General features: G+C 38.8%; 1 protein-coding gene across 1 annotated transcript in view; it reads right to left on the bottom strand.

The window, feature by feature from the left end:
- The window catches only part of itga4.L (integrin subunit alpha 4 L homeolog), a 74,101-nt gene extending 66,879 nt beyond the window's left edge, over positions 1 to 7,222 (bottom strand). Inside the window, exons 1-2 of the mRNA XM_018236006.2 lie at positions 6,651 to 7,222; positions 6,154 to 6,272 (exon numbers count right to left, since the gene is read on the bottom strand). Of these exons, the coding sequence (XP_018091495.1) occupies positions 6,154 to 6,272; positions 6,651 to 6,844 (313 nt within the window). The 5' untranslated portion in view covers positions 6,845 to 7,222. The remainder of the gene's footprint in view (positions 1 to 6,153; positions 6,273 to 6,650) is intronic.
- Between the last annotated feature and the right edge of the window lie 16,631 nt (positions 7,223 to 23,853).

Here is a 23,853-nt window from a genome sequence, read left to right as displayed (position 1 = left end):
GGAGGTAACTGCTTATTCTAAGTGATGTTCTAGGCATTTGCAGGGCAGTTTTCTGCCACTTCTTAAATGCCATAGTTTCCCCACCCTGCAGGCGGATGCATAAAGCAACCGGAGCTGTGCTATACATTCTTTGTTACAGGAAGGGAAGGTTTTGAGTCTCTAAAGTTGCAAGAGAATTATACAGTCCATGCCCCAACCTCATGTCTCTTCACCTCTTTAATTTTGTAAACCCAGATGTTTTTCAGTTCAGTAAATGAAATGTACATATGAATGTTTTAGTTCCGGTGTACAAACCACCTCTATACCTTCTCTTTAGTGAACTATAACTCTAGCACTGCAAAAAAACAAATCGCCAGGAAGGATGTTATTGTGGTTAGAAGAAAAAAAGGAATAGGAATTCTTAGCCAGATGATAAATAGGAAGAAGGAAGTGTGTGCTGGGAAAGGATGTTGAAAGATCACTTAATCTAAAGCTGGCACAGATAACTGTCGCGCTTGTTGCTCTGTTACACATGGACATCAATCATGGATCCTATCTTATATCAAAGAGTTCTGGCCTGTCTGACTTAAGTGAGACTGAGAGTCTGTAACTGACTTTAAGGATCATTCATGTGTGTTTCCTAATGACCTCAAATACAATTAAAATACACGTTTGAAATCAACTTAACGAGGTTTAGATTAAAATATTTAAAATATCCTGTTGGAATTTTCATTTCATAGGCACATATTAATATTGGCAGACAAACGCCACAATATTGTATTTATTTTGACAAGGGGATCAAGGGCAATCTAGGGGTCTAGGCAAAAGCAGCAACAGTTACAAAGGTATCCCTGCAACAGAGAATTGAGCTTAGATGCCAATGTTGGTAAATGTCCACACAAACCCAAAAACGAAACTCATTACACAAACATGATTTCAGCTTTGAACCACAAATGCAGTCAAACTCCTTAAAGGGGATATTCACCGAAAAATAACCCTTTTATCAGCACAATGAAAAGTTGTTTTGATTCAGGTGAGATTCAGATGAGAGTCATCTCCAATTTCCATTGTAATTAGTGAGAAGTAATTTGCAGAAACTGCCAGCCTTTCTATCTAAGCTATTTTCCCTGTACCTACATGCTATTGATCTGAAGAGCTTATTCACAGGCATAACTTTGTTCAGCGAGTATGCTTTGCATATACTTGTGTGCCACCAAAATCAATCAGGTCACCCTGATTCATATGACAAATGCAGAAATGTTTTGGGGAGTCACCCTATTTTGGCCTCCATAATTTGTGATTCAATGTTAACCAACACAATTGCAAATTGCAAATTTTAATTACTCAGGCCAATTTGGCAGAGCTGAACATGTTCAGGGATGTGGCCAGGGAGTGGTGTGTGAGTGGCCAAAATAAAGCCCCCTGGGTTAACATCTCTCCACAGAAGGCAAACATAATGCAAAGAATACTCGTAACCTGTGTAGATTTTCAGGTAGCAGTAGGAATCAAAATGCATCACTGCATGAAGGGAGTTGTAGTCCATGTAGGTAATGGGAAATACTACTGCTTTCCTGTTCACTGACACAAGCTCCATGCCAGTTTTGTTTCCTCTCAGTCTCTCCCTTTGGGTGTAGAACTAAGCAAACACACACACACAGTGCAAAACCTTGGGAAGCAGAGAATCTGATGCCCTTTATGGTGGAGAAACAAATGTTCCTCATAGCGCTGAATAGGGATAGTACTGGTCATGGAAGGGAGCACTGCTGTAACTAATAGAAGCAAAACTATTTCATGTTCCCCATGAAGTATAGGGATAAAAAAAACTTCCATGTAACATTTTCTTTGGCAGACGAGGCAGAATTGCCTCACAAGGCTCTTTGCACTGCTGACTTTGTTTACTGCATAGCATTGTGCTGTACCGCTAGAGATTTCTAGGCCTCAAACTTCCTTATTTAGCAAAGTGTAAATGCACACGCCTCAGGGTGCCTGCTGCTGTCTGTCTTTGTGTATAAAGCCATAAACTATCTTAGTACTTTGCCTCTGTGAAGAAAGGCAGATCCCTGGCATTATGGTGCAATTTCATAGCAACACAAATTCAGAAGGGGTGAGTAGATTTAAAGGAAAACAGCATATTCTATCACGGAACACACATGTATCCATTTCCAATAAGTATTCATGGCTACAGGTACTGTGTCAGCTGACCGAGAGAGCAGGAATGGTTGGTAACTGCTTTTCTCAGGAGTTTGCAGCAGGAACAGAAAGTCAGACATTTGCTCTGATGTTTGCTGATAACAGCACATACACTTAGGTTAAGGAATCCTTTACTCATATATCACACATGAAAGAGGACACAATCTTGCATAGCAGAGTTATACCATACAAATGTTTCTAGACTATACCTCCCAGCATTCACCAGTGTATTATCATGGGGTAAGAGAGATGGATACTGCACAGAAAACTTTTTCAACAAGGGCCTAGTAGATGCGATACAATCCACCAACGAGAATCCTGTCTGCTATGTTTACACTTGGCTTTCACTTGTAGGTTTCCTTTATTCAATGGCAAAGGTATTCAACAGTTTTTTATATTTCTAAATCTAAACCAGACATCAATTTCAACTGGAGTTTTCAGGAGTCACACTGACTTTCCCTCCTCTACCAGTCACCCTCACTATAGTCAACCACTTGCCAGTAATTTGGGCCCCCAAATGAAAAGCAAAGAGTGGCACCCCAAATTCTCAGGATCACAATGTGTGGTCAATGGTGTGGCCTGGGAAAGCTGGTTTGTGGTCAAGATACAGCTGGATGTCTTCAGATCTGGGTTGCACCTATACTGAACATTAAACAGCCCAATGTTCTCCCTTCTGAAGTTTGGTTATAGCTTTCTATTACCATGCACATTCTGAATTATAATTACAATACCTTGGATAACAACTAAATGCATTGTGCACAGCTTTCAAGCAAGCCCTGTCTAGCCAGGGCCAGATACAAAATATGTTGTGCCCACAGGCCCCTCTCTGATTATTCTTGCCCAGTGTGATCTCTTCCACTGGGGACAGGTTGGGAGGGAGATTCAAACCGCTGTTATTATCTCCCACCCAGTCTCCAGTGGTGATTGTGCCAGTATGCTGCATCCCGCTTTCCAATTTTTACCACCCTAGGTCCAGGGCCTTTGTGGTCTGGTCTTAGCTTTAGCAATGTGAAATATCACCTAAGCACTATTGCTTATATGTTACCTAGATTTTCTGGACTACAAATCCTAACATAACTCAAAATAAACAATGGTTAACATGTACTGGAAGCTGTAGTTCAGTGACATTAAACAGTGACAACAAACTTAACGTTATATTACTCAGTAAAATGTTTCTCCAGCTCATGCCTTTAAAAAAAATGTATCTCCAGGACCAGCAGCCTGGTGAATACAAAGCAGCCCTGTGAGGATCTGTGTAGCTATGGTTCCATCTCTTTGTTCTTGCATTTGGAGTGAAAAGCATTAAATAGCAAAACAACTACAAAAAACAATGTCCTATCTCCACTATATTGTTATATCTGGAAGGTAAAACTGCAAGATAGCTGACACGTCTTTCTATTCAGGCCCTATTCATATTCCAGTCTCTTATTCAAATTGGTCCATGGTTGCTAGGTTAATTTGGAACTTAGCAACCAGATGACTAAAATTGCAAACTGGAGAGCTGTTGAATAAAAAGCTAAATAACTCAAAAGGCACAAAAGTAAAAAACAAAAAGTTAGTTTAAATATGAACAACTACTTTATGTCTGTGACACCTACTTTAGAAAATTAGTAGGCTTGAAGGGACAGGGTTTATGGTCCACATAATATACCCTAAATATAAGATAAAATATAAAGGAAGCGGTTGCCTTACTGCTTGACCAGGAAAGATACGCTAACAAAACCTAGAACAAACAGCAGTGGAAGTGAGAAAACTTAATACATTAAAGGGATACTGTCATGGGATAAAAAAATTTTTTCAAAATGAATCAGTTAATAGTGCTGCTCCAGCAGAATTCTGCACTGAAATCCATTTCTCAAAAGAGGAAACAGATTTTTTTTATATTCAATTTTGAAATCTGACATGGGGCTAGACATATTGTCGATTTCCCAGCTGCCCCAAGTCATGTGAAATTGTGCTCTGATAAACTTCAATCACTCTTTACTGCTGTACTGCAAGTTGGAGTGATATCACCCCCTCCCTTTCCCCCCCAGCAGCCACACAAAAGAACAATGAGAAGGTAACCATATAACAGCTCCCTAACACAAGATAACAGCTGCCTGGTAGATCTAAGAACAACACTCAATAGTAAAAACCCATGTCCCACTGAGACACATTTAGTTACATTGAGAAGGAAAAACAGCAGCCTGCCAGAAAGCATTTCTCTCCACAAGTCACATGACCAGGGTAGCTGGGAAATTAACAAAATGTCTAGCCCCATGTTAGATTTCAAAATTGAATATAAAAAAATCTGTTTTCTCTTTTGAGAAATGGATTTCAGTGCAGAATAGCTGGAGTAGCACTATTAACTGATGCGTTTTGAAAAAAAAACATGACAGGATCCCTTTAAGGGGAAGTCCACTCGAAAATAAACTTTTCCCTTATGAAAGAAAATTTAATTCTAATACATTTCCAAATGCACATTTATTTAATAAGTTCATTGGTTTTTAATTTGTAAATATATTTGCAATTGAAAGCAGTGTTTGTCTGTCCTTTACTGTACTGCTGGTTCTGACACTCGAAACAATGTAGGGGAAGTCGGAATTAGCGTTCTGTTATTTATCTAGCTTCTGCTATAGAGTTTAAAAAATCAGAACCACCAGGCAGAGAACAGAAATAAGTAGACGAATACCACTTTCAGTTGTGATTACATTGACATAACTTTACAACCACTGAATTTTTTAATGAATCTGTACTGGAAAGTTGCTTTGAATAACATTCTCTTTCATTAGGCAAAATTATTTAGGGATTTGCAGCCCCTTCAATTATTTAGATACAGTATCAGCATCAATGCAAGAACCTGTAAGAAGCAGATCAGTGTGTAACTAATCCATGGTAACATGGAATTTTGCAGAAAATGCACATTTTTCAATATCCCCCAGCCCAAACATGTGAGTTACTTTATGCTTACAGCTACGGCTGGTCTATTCCTTGGAGCCCCCTTATGATGCTCAGGAAATATGAGCTCACTACTGGAGACTCCATGTAGAGCTGCAGTTGTAATAACAAGGAGGGGCACCTCGGTGGGGGGTGACCGTGTGATGTAATATGAACAGCTAGTAGGGACTTTAGTAAGCTGCCCAGCTTGCATGTTCACATCATTGCACTTTATTCATCCGTTTTAATTCACTGTTTACACTAAATTCATCCTTCATTGTACCTTAACCACACACATCATAACTACCCACCCAGAAGTACAGCACCCCTTATGTAATATAATTCTATTTCTATAAATGAAGAAATAAAATTCACATTCTTTCTTAATTCCTTGAAATAAAGGAAGTGAAAGCAGAATGGTAGGTATTATACAGTATGCAGCCATGTGTGCACCGTTGATAACTTTTACTGAACAGAATTAGGGTTACACAAATAGCAAATGGGAAAGAAAATCCTCAATCTGTGCAGTGTCAGTGACAGGAACATTCCTTGTGGCTTGTGCCATTACTAAATCTGGATGTGACACAAAAAGTTCATTGTGCTGTGCTACAATGTCTGGGTTCTTGTGTGCTTGGATACTTTCCTAATTTGTAAAACAGTGGGCTGGAGTTTTGATTATAATGCAATGGAACATTATCTGTTACTGTATTGCTGGGATTTTCTAACATCTTAAGGGATAATATCTATTCACCACTTGCAGAATTATAGCTGGGGGTGCATATAGTGGGTGATTGCCCTGACTCCTGCAGGCAGCAGTTGTAGGTAGTAAGGAGAAGGCAGAAAAAGCAGCAGGGCATGATGTACACATAAAACTTTAAATTAATGTTGTCCAACTTGTATTGCTGTTTAAAGTTCAACACCCAGCATGCTGAGAACTGCACTTCAACAATAGCTGATTAGCCAAAGGTTCTACAGCCCTACTTTATATAAAACCTCTATTTTCCCCCACCAGACTTAATTTTGTACCAATAATGCATAAACATACAGAACTCAAAGCCAAGAACTCACCCAGTTCCAGCCCATCACACGTCCTATTTGGGTTTTGATCAATTCTGCATTTTATGATAGCGCCAGGATTGCTCACATTTTTTGTAGTCCAACTGGACTGAGGGGCACCAGCTACAATCCTATAAGAGAAAAAAATGTGAACATATCAAGCATAAAGCAACATAAACATCCTTATGGGTATAAGCTTAAATTCTGCACCCCACCAATGTGAATACAACTGAAGAACTGTCCCTTATTTTATGCACAATTCCTCTGCAGGGGCAAGCAGCATGGCAGCTCTATACATGACCTATAAATACAAAGGAAGAAATGTTCTGTGCATACAATGAATTATACTGTCCCAATTCAGTTTGGAAAAGAAAGCATGCTTATAAATAGTGTATATATCCTCTGGTCAGTTAAATCACAGTTACACAATGTATCATCCCTACATATAAAATCAGAGCTGTAATCTAAGAATTCTGAAGACAAAGTTTTGCACGGGGATCCCCACTCACCAGTTGCCATCCCCATTGCTGTGCAGAACCACCGAGAAGCCAAACAGTGAGCCGGGCGACCCTTTAAAAACTATTGGGCTTGATTCATCTATATTGTAACTTTCAGCAGGTTTTAAGGTCACACTGTACAGAACGATCCCAGTCCAGATGTGATCCAGCAGGGAGACTAGGGCAACTTTCCCCAAGTGCCTCATCTTGATGGCCGCAGCGATTCAGTCGCAATGTAGCAAATCCAATGATCCCCCGTGTCAGCGGCACAGCGTGGGTAGAGCAGCAGCTGATTGCATGGGGTTCCAGGGTCCCGGCGCTCCTCTAGATGAGTTCCAGAAGTTTAGGGATTCTTTGCATCTCCAGGACACACACTCATAAAATATCAACGTTCCCTCTAACAGTCTCGCTCATCTGATTGGCTGGCGTCCATTGTTCCGCCTACGCTTTGGACCACTCTGATTCCCGGTGCTGCAGCGGCATGGCTTTCTCTGTGAGGTCTTCTCCACCCCTAGAACCTCCAGAGGAGCCAGCAGCGTTCCCTGCTGATAACAGGATAAATGTATACTCACAGCCCTGCGCTAATTCATCAACTGCTCATGGGCCTGGAGCGCAAGGAAACGCAGCAGCCCCCCCTGCCAGATACTCTCCAAACGTTTCCAGACTCCTAGTTACAGGGGTTTTTATTACTCACTTATGTCATAGAATGGCCAATTGTATGCAACGTTTCAACTGGTCTTCATTATTTATTTTCTATACTTTATTCTTCTGCTGACCGTTTCCAGCTTTCAAATGGGGGTCACTGACCCATCCAAAAAACAAGGCTACAAACGTATTGTTATTGCTGCTTTTTATTACTCCGCTTTCTGTTCAGACCCTCTCCTATGCATATTCCAAATCAGTGCAGGGTTGCTACGGTAATTTGGACCCCAGCAACCTGAAATTGGAGACTGGAGAGCTGCTGAATAAAAAGCTAAATAACTCATAAACCACAAAGAATAGAAAATGAAACACAATTGCAAATTGTCTCAGAACATCACTCTACCTCATACTAAAAGTTAACTCAAAGGTGAATAAACCCTTTAACAACTGGATAACTAAATCAGTCACGTTTGGAAAGGGCTAATCTGTCACTGTATTAAACTCATACAATACTTTACTTAGAAGTCTTCTAATTGGGAATAGGGATGTAGCGAACGTCGGAAAAAAAGTTCGCGAACATATTCGCGAACTTGCGCAAAAACGCGAGCGGTTCGCGAACGGTTCGTGAACCCCATAGACTTCAATGGGAAGGCGAACTTTAACATCTAAAAAAAAAATTTCTGGCCAGAAAAATGATTTTAAAGTTGTTTAAAGGGTGCAACGACCTGGACAGTGGCATGCCAGAGGGGGATCAAGGGCAAAAATGTATCTGAAAAATCTGCCTGTGTGTGCTTGGAAGAGATAGTGTAGGGGGAGAGCTGTTAGTGATTTCAGGGACAGATGATAGTAAGTTTGCTGGCTAGTAATCTGCTTGATACTGCTCTGTATTGGAGGGACAGAAGTCTGCAGGGATTTGAGGGACATTTTAGCTTAGGTAGCTTTGCTGGCTAGTAATCTACTGTTCTCTTTAAACAACTGCCATACGTTGACCTTGTAGGCATTGTTTGCCCAGTTTTTTTGGACGCAGCCACTGAAGCACAGTTGCCAGAAAAAATATGCCATATAAATGCTGAAAATAGTCATTTTTCGCCATACGTTGACCTTGTAGACATTGTTTGCCCAGTTTTTTTGGTTGCAGCCACTGAAGCACAGTTGCCAGAAAAAATATGCCATATAAATGCTGAAAATAGTCATTTTTCGCCATACGTTGACCTTGTAGACATTGTTTGCCCAGTTTTTTTGGTTGCAGCCACTGAAGCACAGTTGCCAGAAAAAATATGCCATATAAATGCTGAAAATAGTCATTTTTTGCCATATACGTTGAGTCAACGTATGGCAAAAAATGACTATTTTCAGCATTTATATGGCATATTTTTTCTGGCCTCTGTGCTTCAGTGGCTGCGGCCAAAAAAACTGGGCAAACAATGCCTACAAGGTCAACGTATACACTACTACAGCGGTGGATACGGATTACGTAAAATATATGAATGCTGCTTGAAAAAAGTCACTCCGGTGTTTTTTCTGGAGACGGTAATATTATGGATATTTAGACAGAATGTGAACAAGGTCACACAGCTAGATGGCGGGTTGAAGAAAACAGTGTGCAAATAATGCCTACAGGGCAAATAATGCCTAAAAGGTCAACTTATACACTACTACAGCGGTAGTAAAATAAAAAAAAGTAAAATAAAAAAAAATGAATATTAAAAAAAAAAAATTAAAGTTGGTGCTGCTGAACTACTAGGAGCAGCAGATTAGCACACCAGTCCCACTCCCCAACACTGCTAGACTAATAGCACTGGGCTCTTATAGTAGTAGTAGTAGTAGTAGTAAAACAACAAAAAAATAAATAAAAGCAGTCCTTACAAGGACTACTGTTATTGCAGCAGTCAGCAGATGAGATCAGAAGCAGGACAGCTGCCCACTGCAGCTACATACAGAGCACTGCAGTAGAAGGTAGATTACTAGCCAGCAAAGTTACCTAAGCTAAAATGTCCCTCAAACCCCTGCAGACTTCTGTCCCTCCAATAACAGAGCAGTATCAAAACGATTACTAGCCAGCAAACTTTCAACTGTCCCTGAAATCACTAACAGGCAGCAGCTCTCTCCCTACACTATCTCTTCAGCACACACAGGCAGAGTGAAAAAACGCTGCAGGGCTTCTGTTTTTATAGGGAAGGGGAGTGGTCCAGGGGAGAGCTTCCTGATTGGCTGCCATGTACCTGCTGGTCTGGGGTGAGAGGGCAAAAAAAAGCGCCAACAATGGCGAACCCAAAATGGCGAACGTCGCGCGACGTTCGCGAACTTCCGGCGAGCGCGAACACCCGATGTTCGCGCGAACAAGTTCGCCGGCGAACAGTTCGCGACATCTCTAATTGGGAATGGTTTGGCTGTTGCACCTCCCCCAGATCTTAAAGGCTGCAAGTACTTTGTAAAAATAAAAGTTATTTACACATGTAATTTCAATTAAAAGTAGTATTTGTTAATCACGTCCTGCACTTCTGGTTGAGATGAGTACTGGACAGGAGTAGAAGGCATCTCCCCTCCAGCCAAGTTATGTTAATCCACAGTTTTTTTCTATGTTTTAAAAAGTGCACATAGAATACAATTATTTTGCACACGTAGCATAGGTCTTCACTTATTTGAATGGGAACATTTGAAAATAAACTTTTTTTCTCCTGCAGTTGAACCTAGTCCTTTCTTATTTATAAAGCTCCAACATCTTCTGCAGTGCTGTATAATAAATGGGTTTATTAAATGAACATACAGAATTACGTACATAATCACCAATAACCAATTGAAGATATGTAAATGTTTAAAGGGCATGCTTATTTCCAGATGTTATTGGTCTTTTAATAATACAGCATGAATCTCAAAAGTGTTGTGGCAAAATCTGTTACCTTTAAAGGGATACTGTCATGGGAAAAAAAATTTTTTTCAAAATGAATCAGTTAATAGTGCTGCTCCAGCAGAATTCTGCACTGAAATCCATTTCTCAAAAGAGCAAACAGATTTTTTTATATTCAATTTTGAAATCTGACATGGGGCTAGACATATTGTCAATTTCCCAGCTGCACCAAGTCATGTGACTTGTGCTCTGATAAACTTCAATCACTCTTTACTGCTGTACTGCAAGTTAGAGTGATATCACCCCCTCCCTTTCCCCCCCCAGCAGCCAAACAAAAGAACAATGGGAAGGTAACCAGATAGCAGCTCCCTAACACAAGATAACAGCTGCCTGGTAGATCTAAGAACAACACTCAATAGTAAAAACCCATGTCCAACTGAGACACATTCAGTTACATTGAGAAGGAAAAACAGCAGCCTGCCAGAAAGCATTTCTCTCCTGATGTGCAGGCACATGTCACATGACTTGGGGCCTCTGGGAAATTAACAAAAGGTCTAGCCCCATGTCAGATTTTAAAATTAAATTTAAAAAAATCTGTTTGCTCTTTTGAGAAATGGATTTCAGTGCAGAATTCTGCTGGAACAGCACTATTAACTGATTAACATGGTTTTTTTTCCCATGACAGTATCCCTTTAAGGAGAACTAAAACCTACAGTTAAGAAATCCCTACCCCCCTTACCCTACATAGACCCCCCTCCCTCCTCTCCCCGAGGCTAGCTGCTACGCCGGGCAAATGCCCCTAAGTCTTTATTTACCCCACTGTGCAGATTCTGTCCAGGAGAGTTCACAGGCGCCATCTTCAGCCGTTTCGGTAATCTTCAGTAATTTTCGTGTGTTTCGGCGTTTCAGTTCTCGCGTAACAGAAAATTGCTCCATCTGTGCATGCGCCACTACGCCAGTCTCATTCTGAAGATTACCGAAGAGAAGAAGATGACTGCTGTGAACTCCTCTGGACAGAATCTGCATGGAGGTGTAAGTAAAGACTTAGGGGCATTTGCCTGGGGTAGCAGCTAGGCTGGGGGGGGAGGAGGGAGGGGGTCTATGTAGGGTAGGGGGGTAGGGGATTTTTAACTTTAGGGTTTAGTTCTCCTTTGAGCTGGTGCTACATGGCGGCACTTGCCTGGAATAATTGGAGAAATGTTAATGAGATATTTCCATCCCTAATAATATTGGACTGCAGTTCTCAACATGCTTTTACATTTACGTACTACTTCTGTTACATATTACCATGGTGGATTGTGTCAGTGCAGCATAAATCAAAGCGAAGCCCAGAACCATAGAAACTACAGCTTTGGCACTGCAGCACTTTGCACCCTGCCCCACCGTCTGAAAATGAGCACTTGTATGTTATAGTGTAGATAAAGTATGTGTGTCTGTGTATGAGACTTACTCAGGAGAGGGGAGATAATGGAGGGTCACCATGTGGCCCTATATGGTGTGGGGGTGGCACTGAAGGTTCAGGAAATGCAGACACCAGCAGACTCATACGTTCCACATGTCTGATGTCCTGCAGGAGTAAACACCCTGGGCCACCAGCTTTAAAAGCCAATTTAGTGTTTCTTAGGCCTAGAAATGCTGCAGATCATAAAATTTATGACCTGTGGAAAGTAGACCCTTTTATCTTCAGTTCATAAAATTAACAATATGTGGCAGACAAATGGTTAAACTTCAATAAATATGTTAAAGTATGCTGGGATTTGTTGTCCACCAGCAAATGAGTAATGTGTGGTTGATCAACTTTAGTTAGATCTTCTTTTAAGGGAATATTTTATGTCAACTAGAACCACATCCAGCAAAGGAACCCACGCTTTCATTAGGTGTATAATTTATTCAAAGAGGATTTTGTAACAGAACAGAAACATCCTAAACAGAATATTGTATTCATAATTACATAAATCCAGTTTAATATGCAAAATATGGCAAAATCAGTCACAAATGTTGTGTTTTCAGTTTGAATGAAAATTTTTTATATTGTATATTATTAAAAATACTTTTTCTTTTTTTAGACAATGTGAATATCAGGAAACTGTAAAAGCTCCCCTCTTAGACGCGAAGTTTTGCTAAAGTTGAAATTCCATAGCCATTTTTGTAAATGCAAGGCCACTTTGACTAAAATCCCTACCATGTGTTTGTAGCTGGTCCTTATTTTTATAAGCTTTACATCCATATCCTGCTAATATTGTGCAAACTATAGCAAATCCTGTCCTGTTGACACCTTGATTACATTTTTATAAAGCCTGCTGTAATCCAGATAATCTCTCCAAATTTATATAGGGACTTCAAAAAATAACAACGGAATAGACTTTCCCTTGCAGCTCTTAGAATGAAAGAAAATTCTTTCTTTAGGATATATATGTGCAAAAGTTTCATAGCTTATTAGAATGTTTAATTCCTTGGAATTCCAAGAGATACACTAAAAGCCAAAGCATTGTTCCAGCCAGACTCAGAGATTGCCAGACACGTAGGCTTGAGATGCTGGGAAGGCCAAGCTTTCTAGCATTTGGCTATAGTCATAACTGGAGCAAGCGGTCTCGGTGGCTGTGAGAATATTACTATTTAACCCTGCACAAGGGTAAAATCTAGGTTTAAATTAGTTGTACCTTGCACCCTATTTAGATGCAACTGTGATATTGATGCATGGAGTAAGTACACAATGAGTTTATTGAATTACTTTTTGACCGGTGCAATTCTGTACTGTACTGACATTTGTAACTTGTGTTGTGCGTTTTAATCACATATGAGCCTTGTAAAGCTTTTACTTATACTGGAATAGTGCTTTATTGGCATTATTCATCTTCAAAGTTATAGCACCGCTTCTGGGTTGTGCAATAAAAAGTGTAAACTTTGCTACAGGTTTTGTCACTTATAGCAACCAACCAGCAGGAAGGATTTACTGGCCAATGATCTAAAAGCAAACATCTTAATGGTTGCTATAGGTTAATGCACTTGTGCAAAATGTGTGTCTTTTAATACACATGGTGGTGTTTTAAGTGGTATGTTCCTATTCTGTTCCTCTGAATGACACTTTAATAAATGGTTTATAAATCATATGGTATGTGTGTTTTAGTTCCAAAGATACAGTGCCTAAAAAAAGGGAGGTAACCATCAGGGAAGTGTTTACAGTATATCTCCACTATGGTACAGCATGAAATTAGTTTCTTGTATAGGTAGGTAGATAGGTAGACCCATTAGTAAAAAAAAATACTGTATGACCACATAAAGAACATGATAAATTCAAAAAATATAAAGGACCTTGCTTAGTACTCCAACTGCACAGACTCCAGTGAACAGTGCTTACAAGGCAACACTGACCTTCTCAATGTCCTTTTGAAAACCAAGTAAATGGTGGCCATGATAAGTATCTTTAAAAAGTGTATTCGTGACTCGAGGTGTCTGTTTATAAACTGGTTTAGAATCAGAACACAGGTGTACTATGAACTTTTTAATTTACTAACAAGCTCAAAATCATAGATTTCACTGGTTATACACAGTTACAGTATATGTAACTACTGCAGCCTACACTTTAAGGCTAAGGCCACACGGCGCGATTTCGCCGCGATTCTGCGCTGGGCGAGTTGTCGCTGCGTTTTTTAAGCCGAAATAGCTTTGCTAATTTTGGCGCTGGCGTCAATGCAAATCGCGGCGAAATCGCTGTGCTAATTCACACGCGGCGATTCTTTTTCTACTGTCGCCCGGAAACGCACAGCGAGGCAACTTCGGGCGACAATAGAAAAAGGATCGCCACGTGTGAATCAGCGATTTCGCCACGATTTGCATTGACGCCAGCGACAAAGTTAACAAAGCTATTTCGGCTTAAAAAACGCTTAAAACCGCAGCGACAACTCGCCCAGCGCCGAATCGCGGCGAAATCGCGCCGTGTGGCCTTAGCCTAAGGGGGTTAATTACTAAATTTTTCTAAAAAAGCTTTTTGGGGCAAAAACTAAAATTTTTCATGAAAAAAAAAACTTGAATTTTTGGAGATTTATTATACCTTCATGCAAAAAAGCCAGAATCCTAAAACCCGGCATCTCAGATCTGTTGAGGTCCTGTATAAGTCAATGGCAGAGGTCCCTATCCCAAATGGAAGGTATCGTTGTCTATGCTGGGTTTAGCCCGATATCCAATGATATAGAAGATCTTTAGTTTACTAGAATGGTGTAGAAAATGCTACACCTTTCTCTGAATACAGTGCTACCTACTTTCAAAAGTGCTGTATTCAGAGGGGGTGAGCGGTGGCAACACATGGACATCCTGTGGATTGCCTCCTGCTTACATATCATTTATATGCAGAAAAAATTATCTATCTGTGCATTGTGCAATGACAGTAGCTACACCTACTACTTTCTAATGCCTCATTCATGAGGCTCTGCTCCCCAGTTTCACCAAGGGCTTAACTCCCGTGGGGGTCTTAGTACGAGGCTCTACAGCACCATCCACCCTGCTCCACAGGTAAAGGTCAAAGAGGAGAAGCAACCTGCTCCCACATACTAAATCACAGAAAATGGTCACCACCCACCTGGGCCAATAAGGAAGATATTCCACACAGGTATCTATGTCACAGGTACCATGCTTCCTAATAGAAAATGTAGCAAAAGACTAATAGGGGATTTCCCAAGACAGTTGAGGGTTCCTGGGTTCCCATCCCTCCCTTTCCCCCCTTCCCCCACATTAAATCATTTTGTCTGAACATTAGTATAACAGAAAATACACAACACCAGAGATATATTCTTTTGGTGGTTTCTTCTGAGAACCTCCCAGGTATAATGGTTGCTGCAAAAAACAATTCGGGCACTTTCAGTATTTCAACCATGACAACAGTGCATAATGTTCACTCCTCAATCCCAATGTCTGTGGATTCTATGGGGATGAGTGGGAAAAAGCCTACCCAGCCAGCAGGAACATTCAGTGTCCAGTCTTTCTCAGTAGTGATGAGAGAATTTGGGGCGTTTAGATTCACTGAAAAATTCGCAAAACGCCGTCAACGTAATTTTTGCTGCAGTTTCGTGAATTTATTCGCCGGCGGCGAATCGCTGGAAATCGTCGGGATTGACTCAAAGCACTGAGGAAACCCTGGAGCTACTGCCTGTTCTGGAGGTGGCTATAGCTCCAGGGTTCCTCTGTGTCAGCGTGCAGTTCGAAACTGAAAGCAGAAAGAACTAAGCGGCTCCAAGCGGAAATGCAAGGAAAGCATTTTGATGAGCAACATGCTTTTAATGAAAGTAGCATTACACGCAACTGATTGCAGGGAAACTGCATGGACTGCAACTGCGCTTGCACTCTCAATTAGCCCTATTTTATTTAAGCAACAATATGTACTGGTATTTGCATGAGAGTAAAAGTATCTTACAGATGTGGTTGAAGAACAAATGTACAATATCTAGGGTTGCCACCTTTTCTGGAAAAAAATACCGGCCTTCCTATATATTTAGCTTTTTTCACTATTAATAACACTGTGATCAACCATCATTTTTACCGGCCAGGCCGGTAAAATACCAACCAGGTGGCATTCCTAACAATATCACATGTTGCCTGAGCCAAGATTTTTCTTTCTCAGATGGAAGACAGCAGCAGTGGATATCTGAATTTTAAGGTGCTCTTTGTTATTTTGTTTCATGCTCTATTTTTCACAGCATAGTCTGAATTTCTGAGGCCCTGTCTGGTTCTGAGGCCACAGTTCATTTCAGATAACTGAACAGAAGGTTTTTATAAAGAAAAAATAAAATCTCCACTATAGTAAAGGCAGATGGTGAAGTCAAGAATGTTCAGATTAATGGTTGCATGTTAGAATGCAGAATCAAGGAAGATACAATTCACTGTGAGTCATACATAAATAAGAGGTTCTGTTTTGCCCTGAGGACTATGTTTTCTAAAGTTGGAATATATTGCAAGGATAAATAATATAATGTACAGTGTATAATAACTTTTTAAATCCCACACTGAGCAGATATGGTATCAATTAAATTACTGTGTAATATATGTGAAGATGGATAGTCTAAGCCCAGGGTACTTCCTCTTTCCAAGGATTCCCTTCCCTGCCCTGCAGTACAGAACTTCATAACAAACTTCAATAAGTGCCTTAATGCCTGGGAACAGTGAATAATATTGGCACCCCAATTGTACCTTTACTTCTCCCTTAAAGTTACATTTACAATTTTCTTTTTTTCATCTTTTTCCAAATAATTTGAAATTAAATTAAACATTTGTTTCAGCTTTTCCAAAAACTTTAAGGCATAGTATTGTAATAGTGTGGACCTGCTAAGTAGAGTTTGTTGCAAGTTGCACAATATAGTTACAAATAAGTGTAAGTTTTGTCCAATTGTATCCAGTTTTCTGGCCACATTTTTATTACTGCATTTTAGCACAAATGGAGTCATACGTTAATAATGTCATTAGGATCTGATTCCGTTGACACAAATCAGTTGCAGCTATGGACATAAGCTTTTAGGGGAACCCTGGAAATACCCCCAAGACTAGGCTGTTGAAATCCAGGGTTCCTTTTGTCAGTGCACACAATTGCTTCCAATTCACAGTTGCTATGTATAAGTACTAGTACCATTTTAAATAGCATCAATTTCAGCGCAATTTTAGATTGTAAATTGACCATTTTGGGTACAAGTTCTCTTTGAGGTCTGTTTTCTTATACATAGGACTTCACAAAACACTTTTAACACCTGATTGTACACCATTTGCAGCTGGAGGTATCTTCTATAAAATTTTTACCCCCAGAGTCCCTTTCCCAACAATTAAAGGCTAATGCCATAAACAGATGCTTAGTACTTCCATGTCCATTTACATTTACAATCTAAATTCATTCCAGCAAGGCCTTTTGTCCTTGTAGTATCAGTAGAGTTATTGGCAACATTGTTTTTTTATGGGTAAATGTACATTTGATCCCCACAGTACTGATATGTTGAACATACCAAGACCTTTGAATTTAAACATAAAAACAGAACAAAAATGTGCTGGAATTACGTTCCCAAAGATTCCCAGTGAAAAATGCCCTGTATATTTTTTTAAATAAGCAGAGAGTTATGAACCTTACATGAGATGTTTATTAATTTAAATTTGTACTTTAAGGAACAACAGAAAACCAGTATAAATCAACCGTTTGTTCAATAACATCCTTTAAAAACACCAGTGCTTTTAAAAATATGTTTCTCCAGTTAACAAAATGTAAAGAATTTAGAAAACAGGGCACTGAAGATGGATAGGATGTGTTATTTATGTATCTTTCCATCAATAAAGAATACTTCAAAGAGCTTCCTGTTTTTAAGGTCACATTATGAATGAAATGAATAAACGACTCAGTGGAACATGGAACATGGCTTTGAATCAGTACCATATACTATATTCCAAACACAGAACAGGAATTGCTCTATAGTGAGCATGCAGAATGCCAGCATCATGGCTTATGGAGAAAGACATAATCCTCTGGGTCTGAGGGAATTCCCTGTTATATTTTCTTTGCACTTCAAAAATGTTCATGAAATCACCTATGTATCTGTTGGTGTTTTAAACAAGACTTTCCAGCATTTTGCATGTTTTAAGCATGTTAAAACAATGAACTAATTTATCAAATATTTATAGCATCTATGGGCTGGCTGGGGGCCATTAAAAAACATGAAGGGCCACATTCAGATTTCTGTCTCCAACTCCCCATTGTTCAACCATGGGTTAAAACTCTTAAGCAACAGTCTTTTCAAAGCAGTATCAATATATTTGTTTTATCACCTGTGAAAGAAAGTTTCATTTCCGTATGTCATAAACATACCAAAGTTTGCCCAAGTCTAGTGATATAGGTATGGGATGTATTATTCTGAATTCTTGGGGTTACCGACCCCATCTAAAAACAAATGCTCTGTAAAGCTATAAGTTTATTCTTATTGCTACTTTTTATTGCTCATCTTTCTATTCAGGTCCTCTCCTATTCATATCCCAGTCTCTTATTCAAATCAGTGCTGAAATTGCAAACTGGAGAGCTGCTGGATAAAAAGCTAAATAACTCAAAAGCCGCAAATAATAAAAAATGAAAACCAGTTTCAAATTGTCTCAGAATATCACTCTCTACATCGTACTAAAAGTTAATTTGAAGGTGAATAACCCCTTTCATTTTGATTAAATATTTTTTTTAAAGGGGTGATTTACATTTGACTTAACTTTAAGTATATTATAGATTGACCAATTTTAAGCAACTTTTCAATTGGTCTTCATTATATATATATAATTGTTTAATTAATTGCCTTCCTTTTCTGATTTTCCAGCTTTCAAATGGGGGTCACTGACCCCATCTAAAAAGTAAATGCTCTGTAAATCTAGAAATCTATTGTTATTGCTTATCTTATTATTACTTATCTACAATGCATGGTTGCTAGGGTAACTTGGACCCTAGCTACCAGATTGCAGAAATTGCAAACTTGAGAGCTGCTGAATAAAAAGCTATATAACTCAAAACCCACAAATAATAGAAAATTAAAACATTTGCAAATTTTCTCAGAATATCACTCTCTACATCACACAAAAATGTAACTTAAAGGAGAACAGCCCATTTAAACATTAAAGGGATACTGTCATGGTAAAAAAAAAAAATTCAAAATGAATCAGTTAATAGTGCTGCTCCAGTAGAATTCTGCACTGAAATCCATTTCTCAAAAGAGCAAACAGATTTTTTTATATTTAATTTTTAAATCTGACATGGGGCTAGACATATTGTCAATTTCCCAGCTGCCCCAAGTCATGTGACTTGTGCTCTGATAAACTTCGGTCACTCTTTACTGCTGTACTGCAAGTTGGAGTGATATCACCCCCCTCCCTTTTCCCCCCAGCAGCCAAACAAAAGAACAATGGGAAGGTAACCAGATAACAGCTCCCTTACACAAGATAACAGCTGCCTGGTAGATCTAAGAACAACACTCAATAGTAAAAACCCATGTCTCACTGAGACACATTCAGTTACATTGAGAAGGAAAAACAGCAGCCTGCCAGAAAGCATTTCTCTCCTAAAGTGCAGGCATAAGTCACATGACCAGGGGCAGCGGGAAAATTGACAAAATGTCTAGCCCCATGTCAGATTTCAAACTTGAATATAAACAAATCTGTTTTCTCTTTTGAGCAATGGATTTCGGTGCAGAATTCTGCTGGAGTAGAACTATTAACTGATGCGTTTTGAAAAAAACATGTTTTCCGATGACAGGATACCTTTAAATAAACCCGAAAAGGATTGCTCTGACATGAATTTGTATTTATGCAGCTTCAGTTACTAATTACCATCAAATGCAAGGTCCTGTTTATTATTACAGAGAAAAGGTCGAAGTAATTTTTGGATACTTCGACCATCGTATAGGCCAAATTCGACTTTATTGAATTTTAAAACCTTCGAAAATTCGACTACTCGAAAATTGAAGTACTGTCTCTTTAAAAAACTTAGACTTTGACATTTCACCAACTTAAACCTGCCAAATTGCTGTTTAGCCTATGGGGGACCTCCTAGAACCTATCTGAGGCTTTTGGGCAAGTTTTGAGAAGTCAAACTTTTATTTTTTTGAAAATTTCTTTGAATCGTTCAATTCGAAGGGTTAAATTGTTCGATCATACGATTTTACTTCGATTGTACTCGAATACGGTCGTTTTTGCTGGAAAAAATACTTTGGCTATCGCAGTACTCAAATTCGATGGTTGAATTTCGAGTTTTTTTAATCTTTAAATGATTATCAGACTTAAGCTATAAAGATCCATATTACATAAAGACCCAATTCCTGTAAAAAAAAACTGTTTGATATTTAATATAGTAAAAAAAAAATTCAGCAGCTGAAGTTTTGCAAGATCCATAGAAGTCAATGGGAGGTGTCCATTCAACATTAAAGCTATTTTACCATTAGGGACTTATTCAAAAAGTGATTTTTAAAAATATAAATGGACTGACATGACTTTCACAGTTTGAATGGTGTGAGTTTTTCGTAAATAGGTCAGAGATTGAAAAAAAGCTCTCTTAAAACTCAAAAAGTTTAATCACAATTTTTTTTATCAGAACTGAATTCTCAATTTTATTCTGCAACTCTTATTTGTTCATTTATTTTAAGTCTCTATAAAGTTGCTGCAAGTACATAAATGTTAAATTCATATATCACGTAAAAATATGCTGATGTCTGCTAAGTATTAGCAGAAGCATGTTTCACTGGATGATGCATCACCATTGGCAAAAACTTACCTAAATATACAGTACAGTTTGGTGATCCCCTTGTTTATTCTACATACTCTTGTGTTTTCTCCTAACTAGTGATGGGCGAATTTATTCGCCATGCGCGAATTCGCGCGTTTCGGCGCGAGCGAATAAATTCGCGAAACGCCCGCGAAAATTCGCGGCAAAAATTCGCCGGCGTCCAAATTTTTTTTTTCGAAAAAACGGGCGCCGGCGCCAAAAACGGGCGCCGGCGCCGAAAAACGGGCGCCGGCGTCAAAAACGGGCGCCGGCGTCAAAAACGAGACGCCGGCGCAGTTTCGCGAATTTTTCGCTGTTTCGCGAATTTCGCCCGAAATTCACGAATTTTTCGGCGAAGCGAAACGGCGCAAATTCGCCCATCACTACTCCTAACCTTAACCCTAATATATAACAAAGGATTAGCTAATTTTCCATTAAGTACCAGCTGTGCCGTATGGTAATAGATATTGATAAAGTATACAATTAAAGATGCCTGGAATGTGACACCTTAATAGGGCTTTAGGTACAGGGACAAGTCTCTGCAGCTGCATTAAATTAATGGGTACAAGATATAAAGAGGAACTATTAAAGCATTTTGTAAATTTATTTTATATTGAGATGTGTGCAAATGTATATGTGTGTATGTTTATATGTTTTCCTGTTCTTTATGTTGCATTTGACAGTTTGTAAAGGAAATACGCTTATTCTTTTGTTTACTAAATGGTTCTATGTTCTGGTTATGCAAAAGACGTTTACACAAGTTGCACACATACTAAAATAATTGTGATAACAGTGCTACTGTTATCTTTCATATCCTTATCCACCTGAGAGTTGACGCGTACAAGAAAAGTAGAAAAAGAAGAGCATATTGTCTGCTTGGGGCAAGGGCACATGGAACCTAGACTCTGATGCTCTCATCCTGCAAAAATGTATGTTGAGAGGAACGAGGTGTAGGGTAGCTAGAAAGAACAAGTGATGCAATAAAACATTCTACACATTGTTCTCTCCCCTCTGCAGAGGGAAAATGAAGTAAAGAAAATGATCTTAAATCAGAGTCTCCTGGCCACAGCTTGAAGAATCAATATGTATTGGAGAGGCAGCTGCATAGTTTGAACACATTTATGATTATGGGTATAAAAGACATAAATTAGTCATCAGCAACTGTGTCTAATATTTATATAATGATGTTATATTCCTTGGGGATAACCAACCAATCATTTGTTACATTCCATTGTACTTACTTCTGCAGTTTAAGCTACATACCTGGAATGGTGTGTCTATTAGATTTTTATACAACCTTACATACTATTTCATACTTAGATAGATAGCTAAACAGATAATAGTAATAGTGCCAGTCCTAATATAAAGCATACACAGACACTAAGGTTTAGTGGCAATATATATATATATATACAAGGTAACAGACCTGTCTGTGTACATTATGTATTATAAGGTACATTTTTCATGGTGAGTTATATATTTGCCATTCTCTGACATCTGAGTATCAAATATATAGTGAATAAAGTACCCCCTCTTGTAAAATATAAGGATATTATAAGTTACCCAGGAGTTTCATGACCATACAAAAACACAAGGCCGAAGGCCGATTGTTTTTATACAGGTCATGGAACTCCGAGGTAACTTCTAATATCCTCATATTTTACAACTGGGGGTACTTTATTTATTATAATACACAAAGGATATAATTTACAAGATATTCATCGCTTTTGTGTATTATAAGGATATATTTGATTGGATCCACCTTTTTCCCGATGCAGTAGCAAATTCAGAATGTTCCTATGGCGAATGCTTGCTCAACTTGTATTTCTCCATTGTTGTACAAACACTCTTAACTCCATTCTGTCCTCAAGCTGGGGAAAATAAATGTGGCATATAAGCAACATGTAAAAACCTCTAGAAGTGGCTTACAGAGTTCCCTTATGACTACAATGATACTGAAATATTGCTTGCCTGTGGTCAGTTCTTGACCTCAAACACATCTGCATTGACTACACTGTGATGTTTGCAAGTGCAACCAATTGCTGTGAGTCTTCTTTCAACTTCATCCCAAAAGATTGCAAATGTCTAAATGATATAAAATGTCAAAAATAGAGCAATAAGTGCAGAGGCCCAGCTGTTGATGGGATATGGTGGAAAATAGACAACAGAAAATTTCTGGCACACATGTTTATTGCAATAGGGACTATACCTTTGATTTTATTATGCCAAAAGAACACACAATATTTCAGGGGCATGCACCTTCATCAGGAGACAAAAGGGGCACATCCCATGGGGAGCGTCAACTCCCGAATGACTGTAACACCTAGATTAAATCATGGAGGCCAAGGTGTGCACAGTGCAGTATTTCTTCTATAGGGTAGAAAATCCCATTAGCCAAAGCAGCCATAGATGCATTTTGACATTAATAGCTATAAATATGATCTGGTTTCTAGTCAAAATGCATCAAAAGCCTTTTAACTTGCTGAGTATTCTTGAAAACATTTCACCATTAATCTGAGCAGCTTCTTTAGTGGTGGGAATCCAGTGATTGGCCTTAGAGCCAAATATTTGGATCAGCTGGATCTGAACAACTATATGGGTGGCCTTATTGGGCAAACATCCACTCATCCAAAGAGTATCTTTCTCTAAGTGATATTTCAAGAGTTGCTTAAGGATTATATTCAGGAAAATAACTTGATATATCGCTAGAGCAACCTTTGACAATACAGTAGAATTGATGATAGACTTTATTAAATTACTTTTTTAAAGCATAAATTAAAGCATACAATAAATTAGTGCCTAAACTAGCTAAAATCTGGCACAGGTATTCATGTATAAGTTCATCAACCAAGTTTAAAAAGTGAATACAGTTTAAAAATTGAATACTCATCATTATTCTTACATTTTATTCTTAAATAATGAAACTACCAATATATAAGTATATAAGGGTGTGTGTGTGTGTGTGTGTGTGTGTGTGTGTGTGTGTGTGTGTGTGTGTGTGTGTGTGTGTGTGTGTGTGTGTGTAAAATTAATACGTGTGTATAATTATTTATGTTTCTGATGAATAACATTTACTATAGATGGCCAAAAATTTGATCTTTTGTAACTTCCCTCTTTACAATCCAAAATAACAATTGGAATTTCCCATGACCTACGCGAAGTAGTTAACCAGCTGGAATATATAAACAAAATTTAAACATGTCACACATTTCCCAGAACACAGTGCAATGACACCAACTTTGCCCCCCCCCCTGTAAAAAATACATACACACCACAAATCTTCTCTGAAGCCTATACTGCTCTGTGGAACCTTTAAATCTATTTTTAAAGGTTTATCTATTATTATGAACAGGTACAGTGCTGTACAATAAATGGATGATTGAACAGACAAGACTACATATAAACATATACAAGAGGAGTAAAGAGGACTCTGCCCAAAGAAGCTTACATTCAAAAGCAGGTCTGGACTG

Source organism: Xenopus laevis, chromosome 9_10L (assembly GCF_017654675.1).
Source record: "Xenopus laevis strain J_2021 chromosome 9_10L, Xenopus_laevis_v10.1, whole genome shotgun sequence".
Lineage (NCBI taxonomy): Eukaryota > Metazoa > Chordata > Amphibia > Anura > Pipidae > Xenopus > Xenopus laevis.
This window is presented reverse-complemented; position numbering and strand designations above follow the sequence as displayed.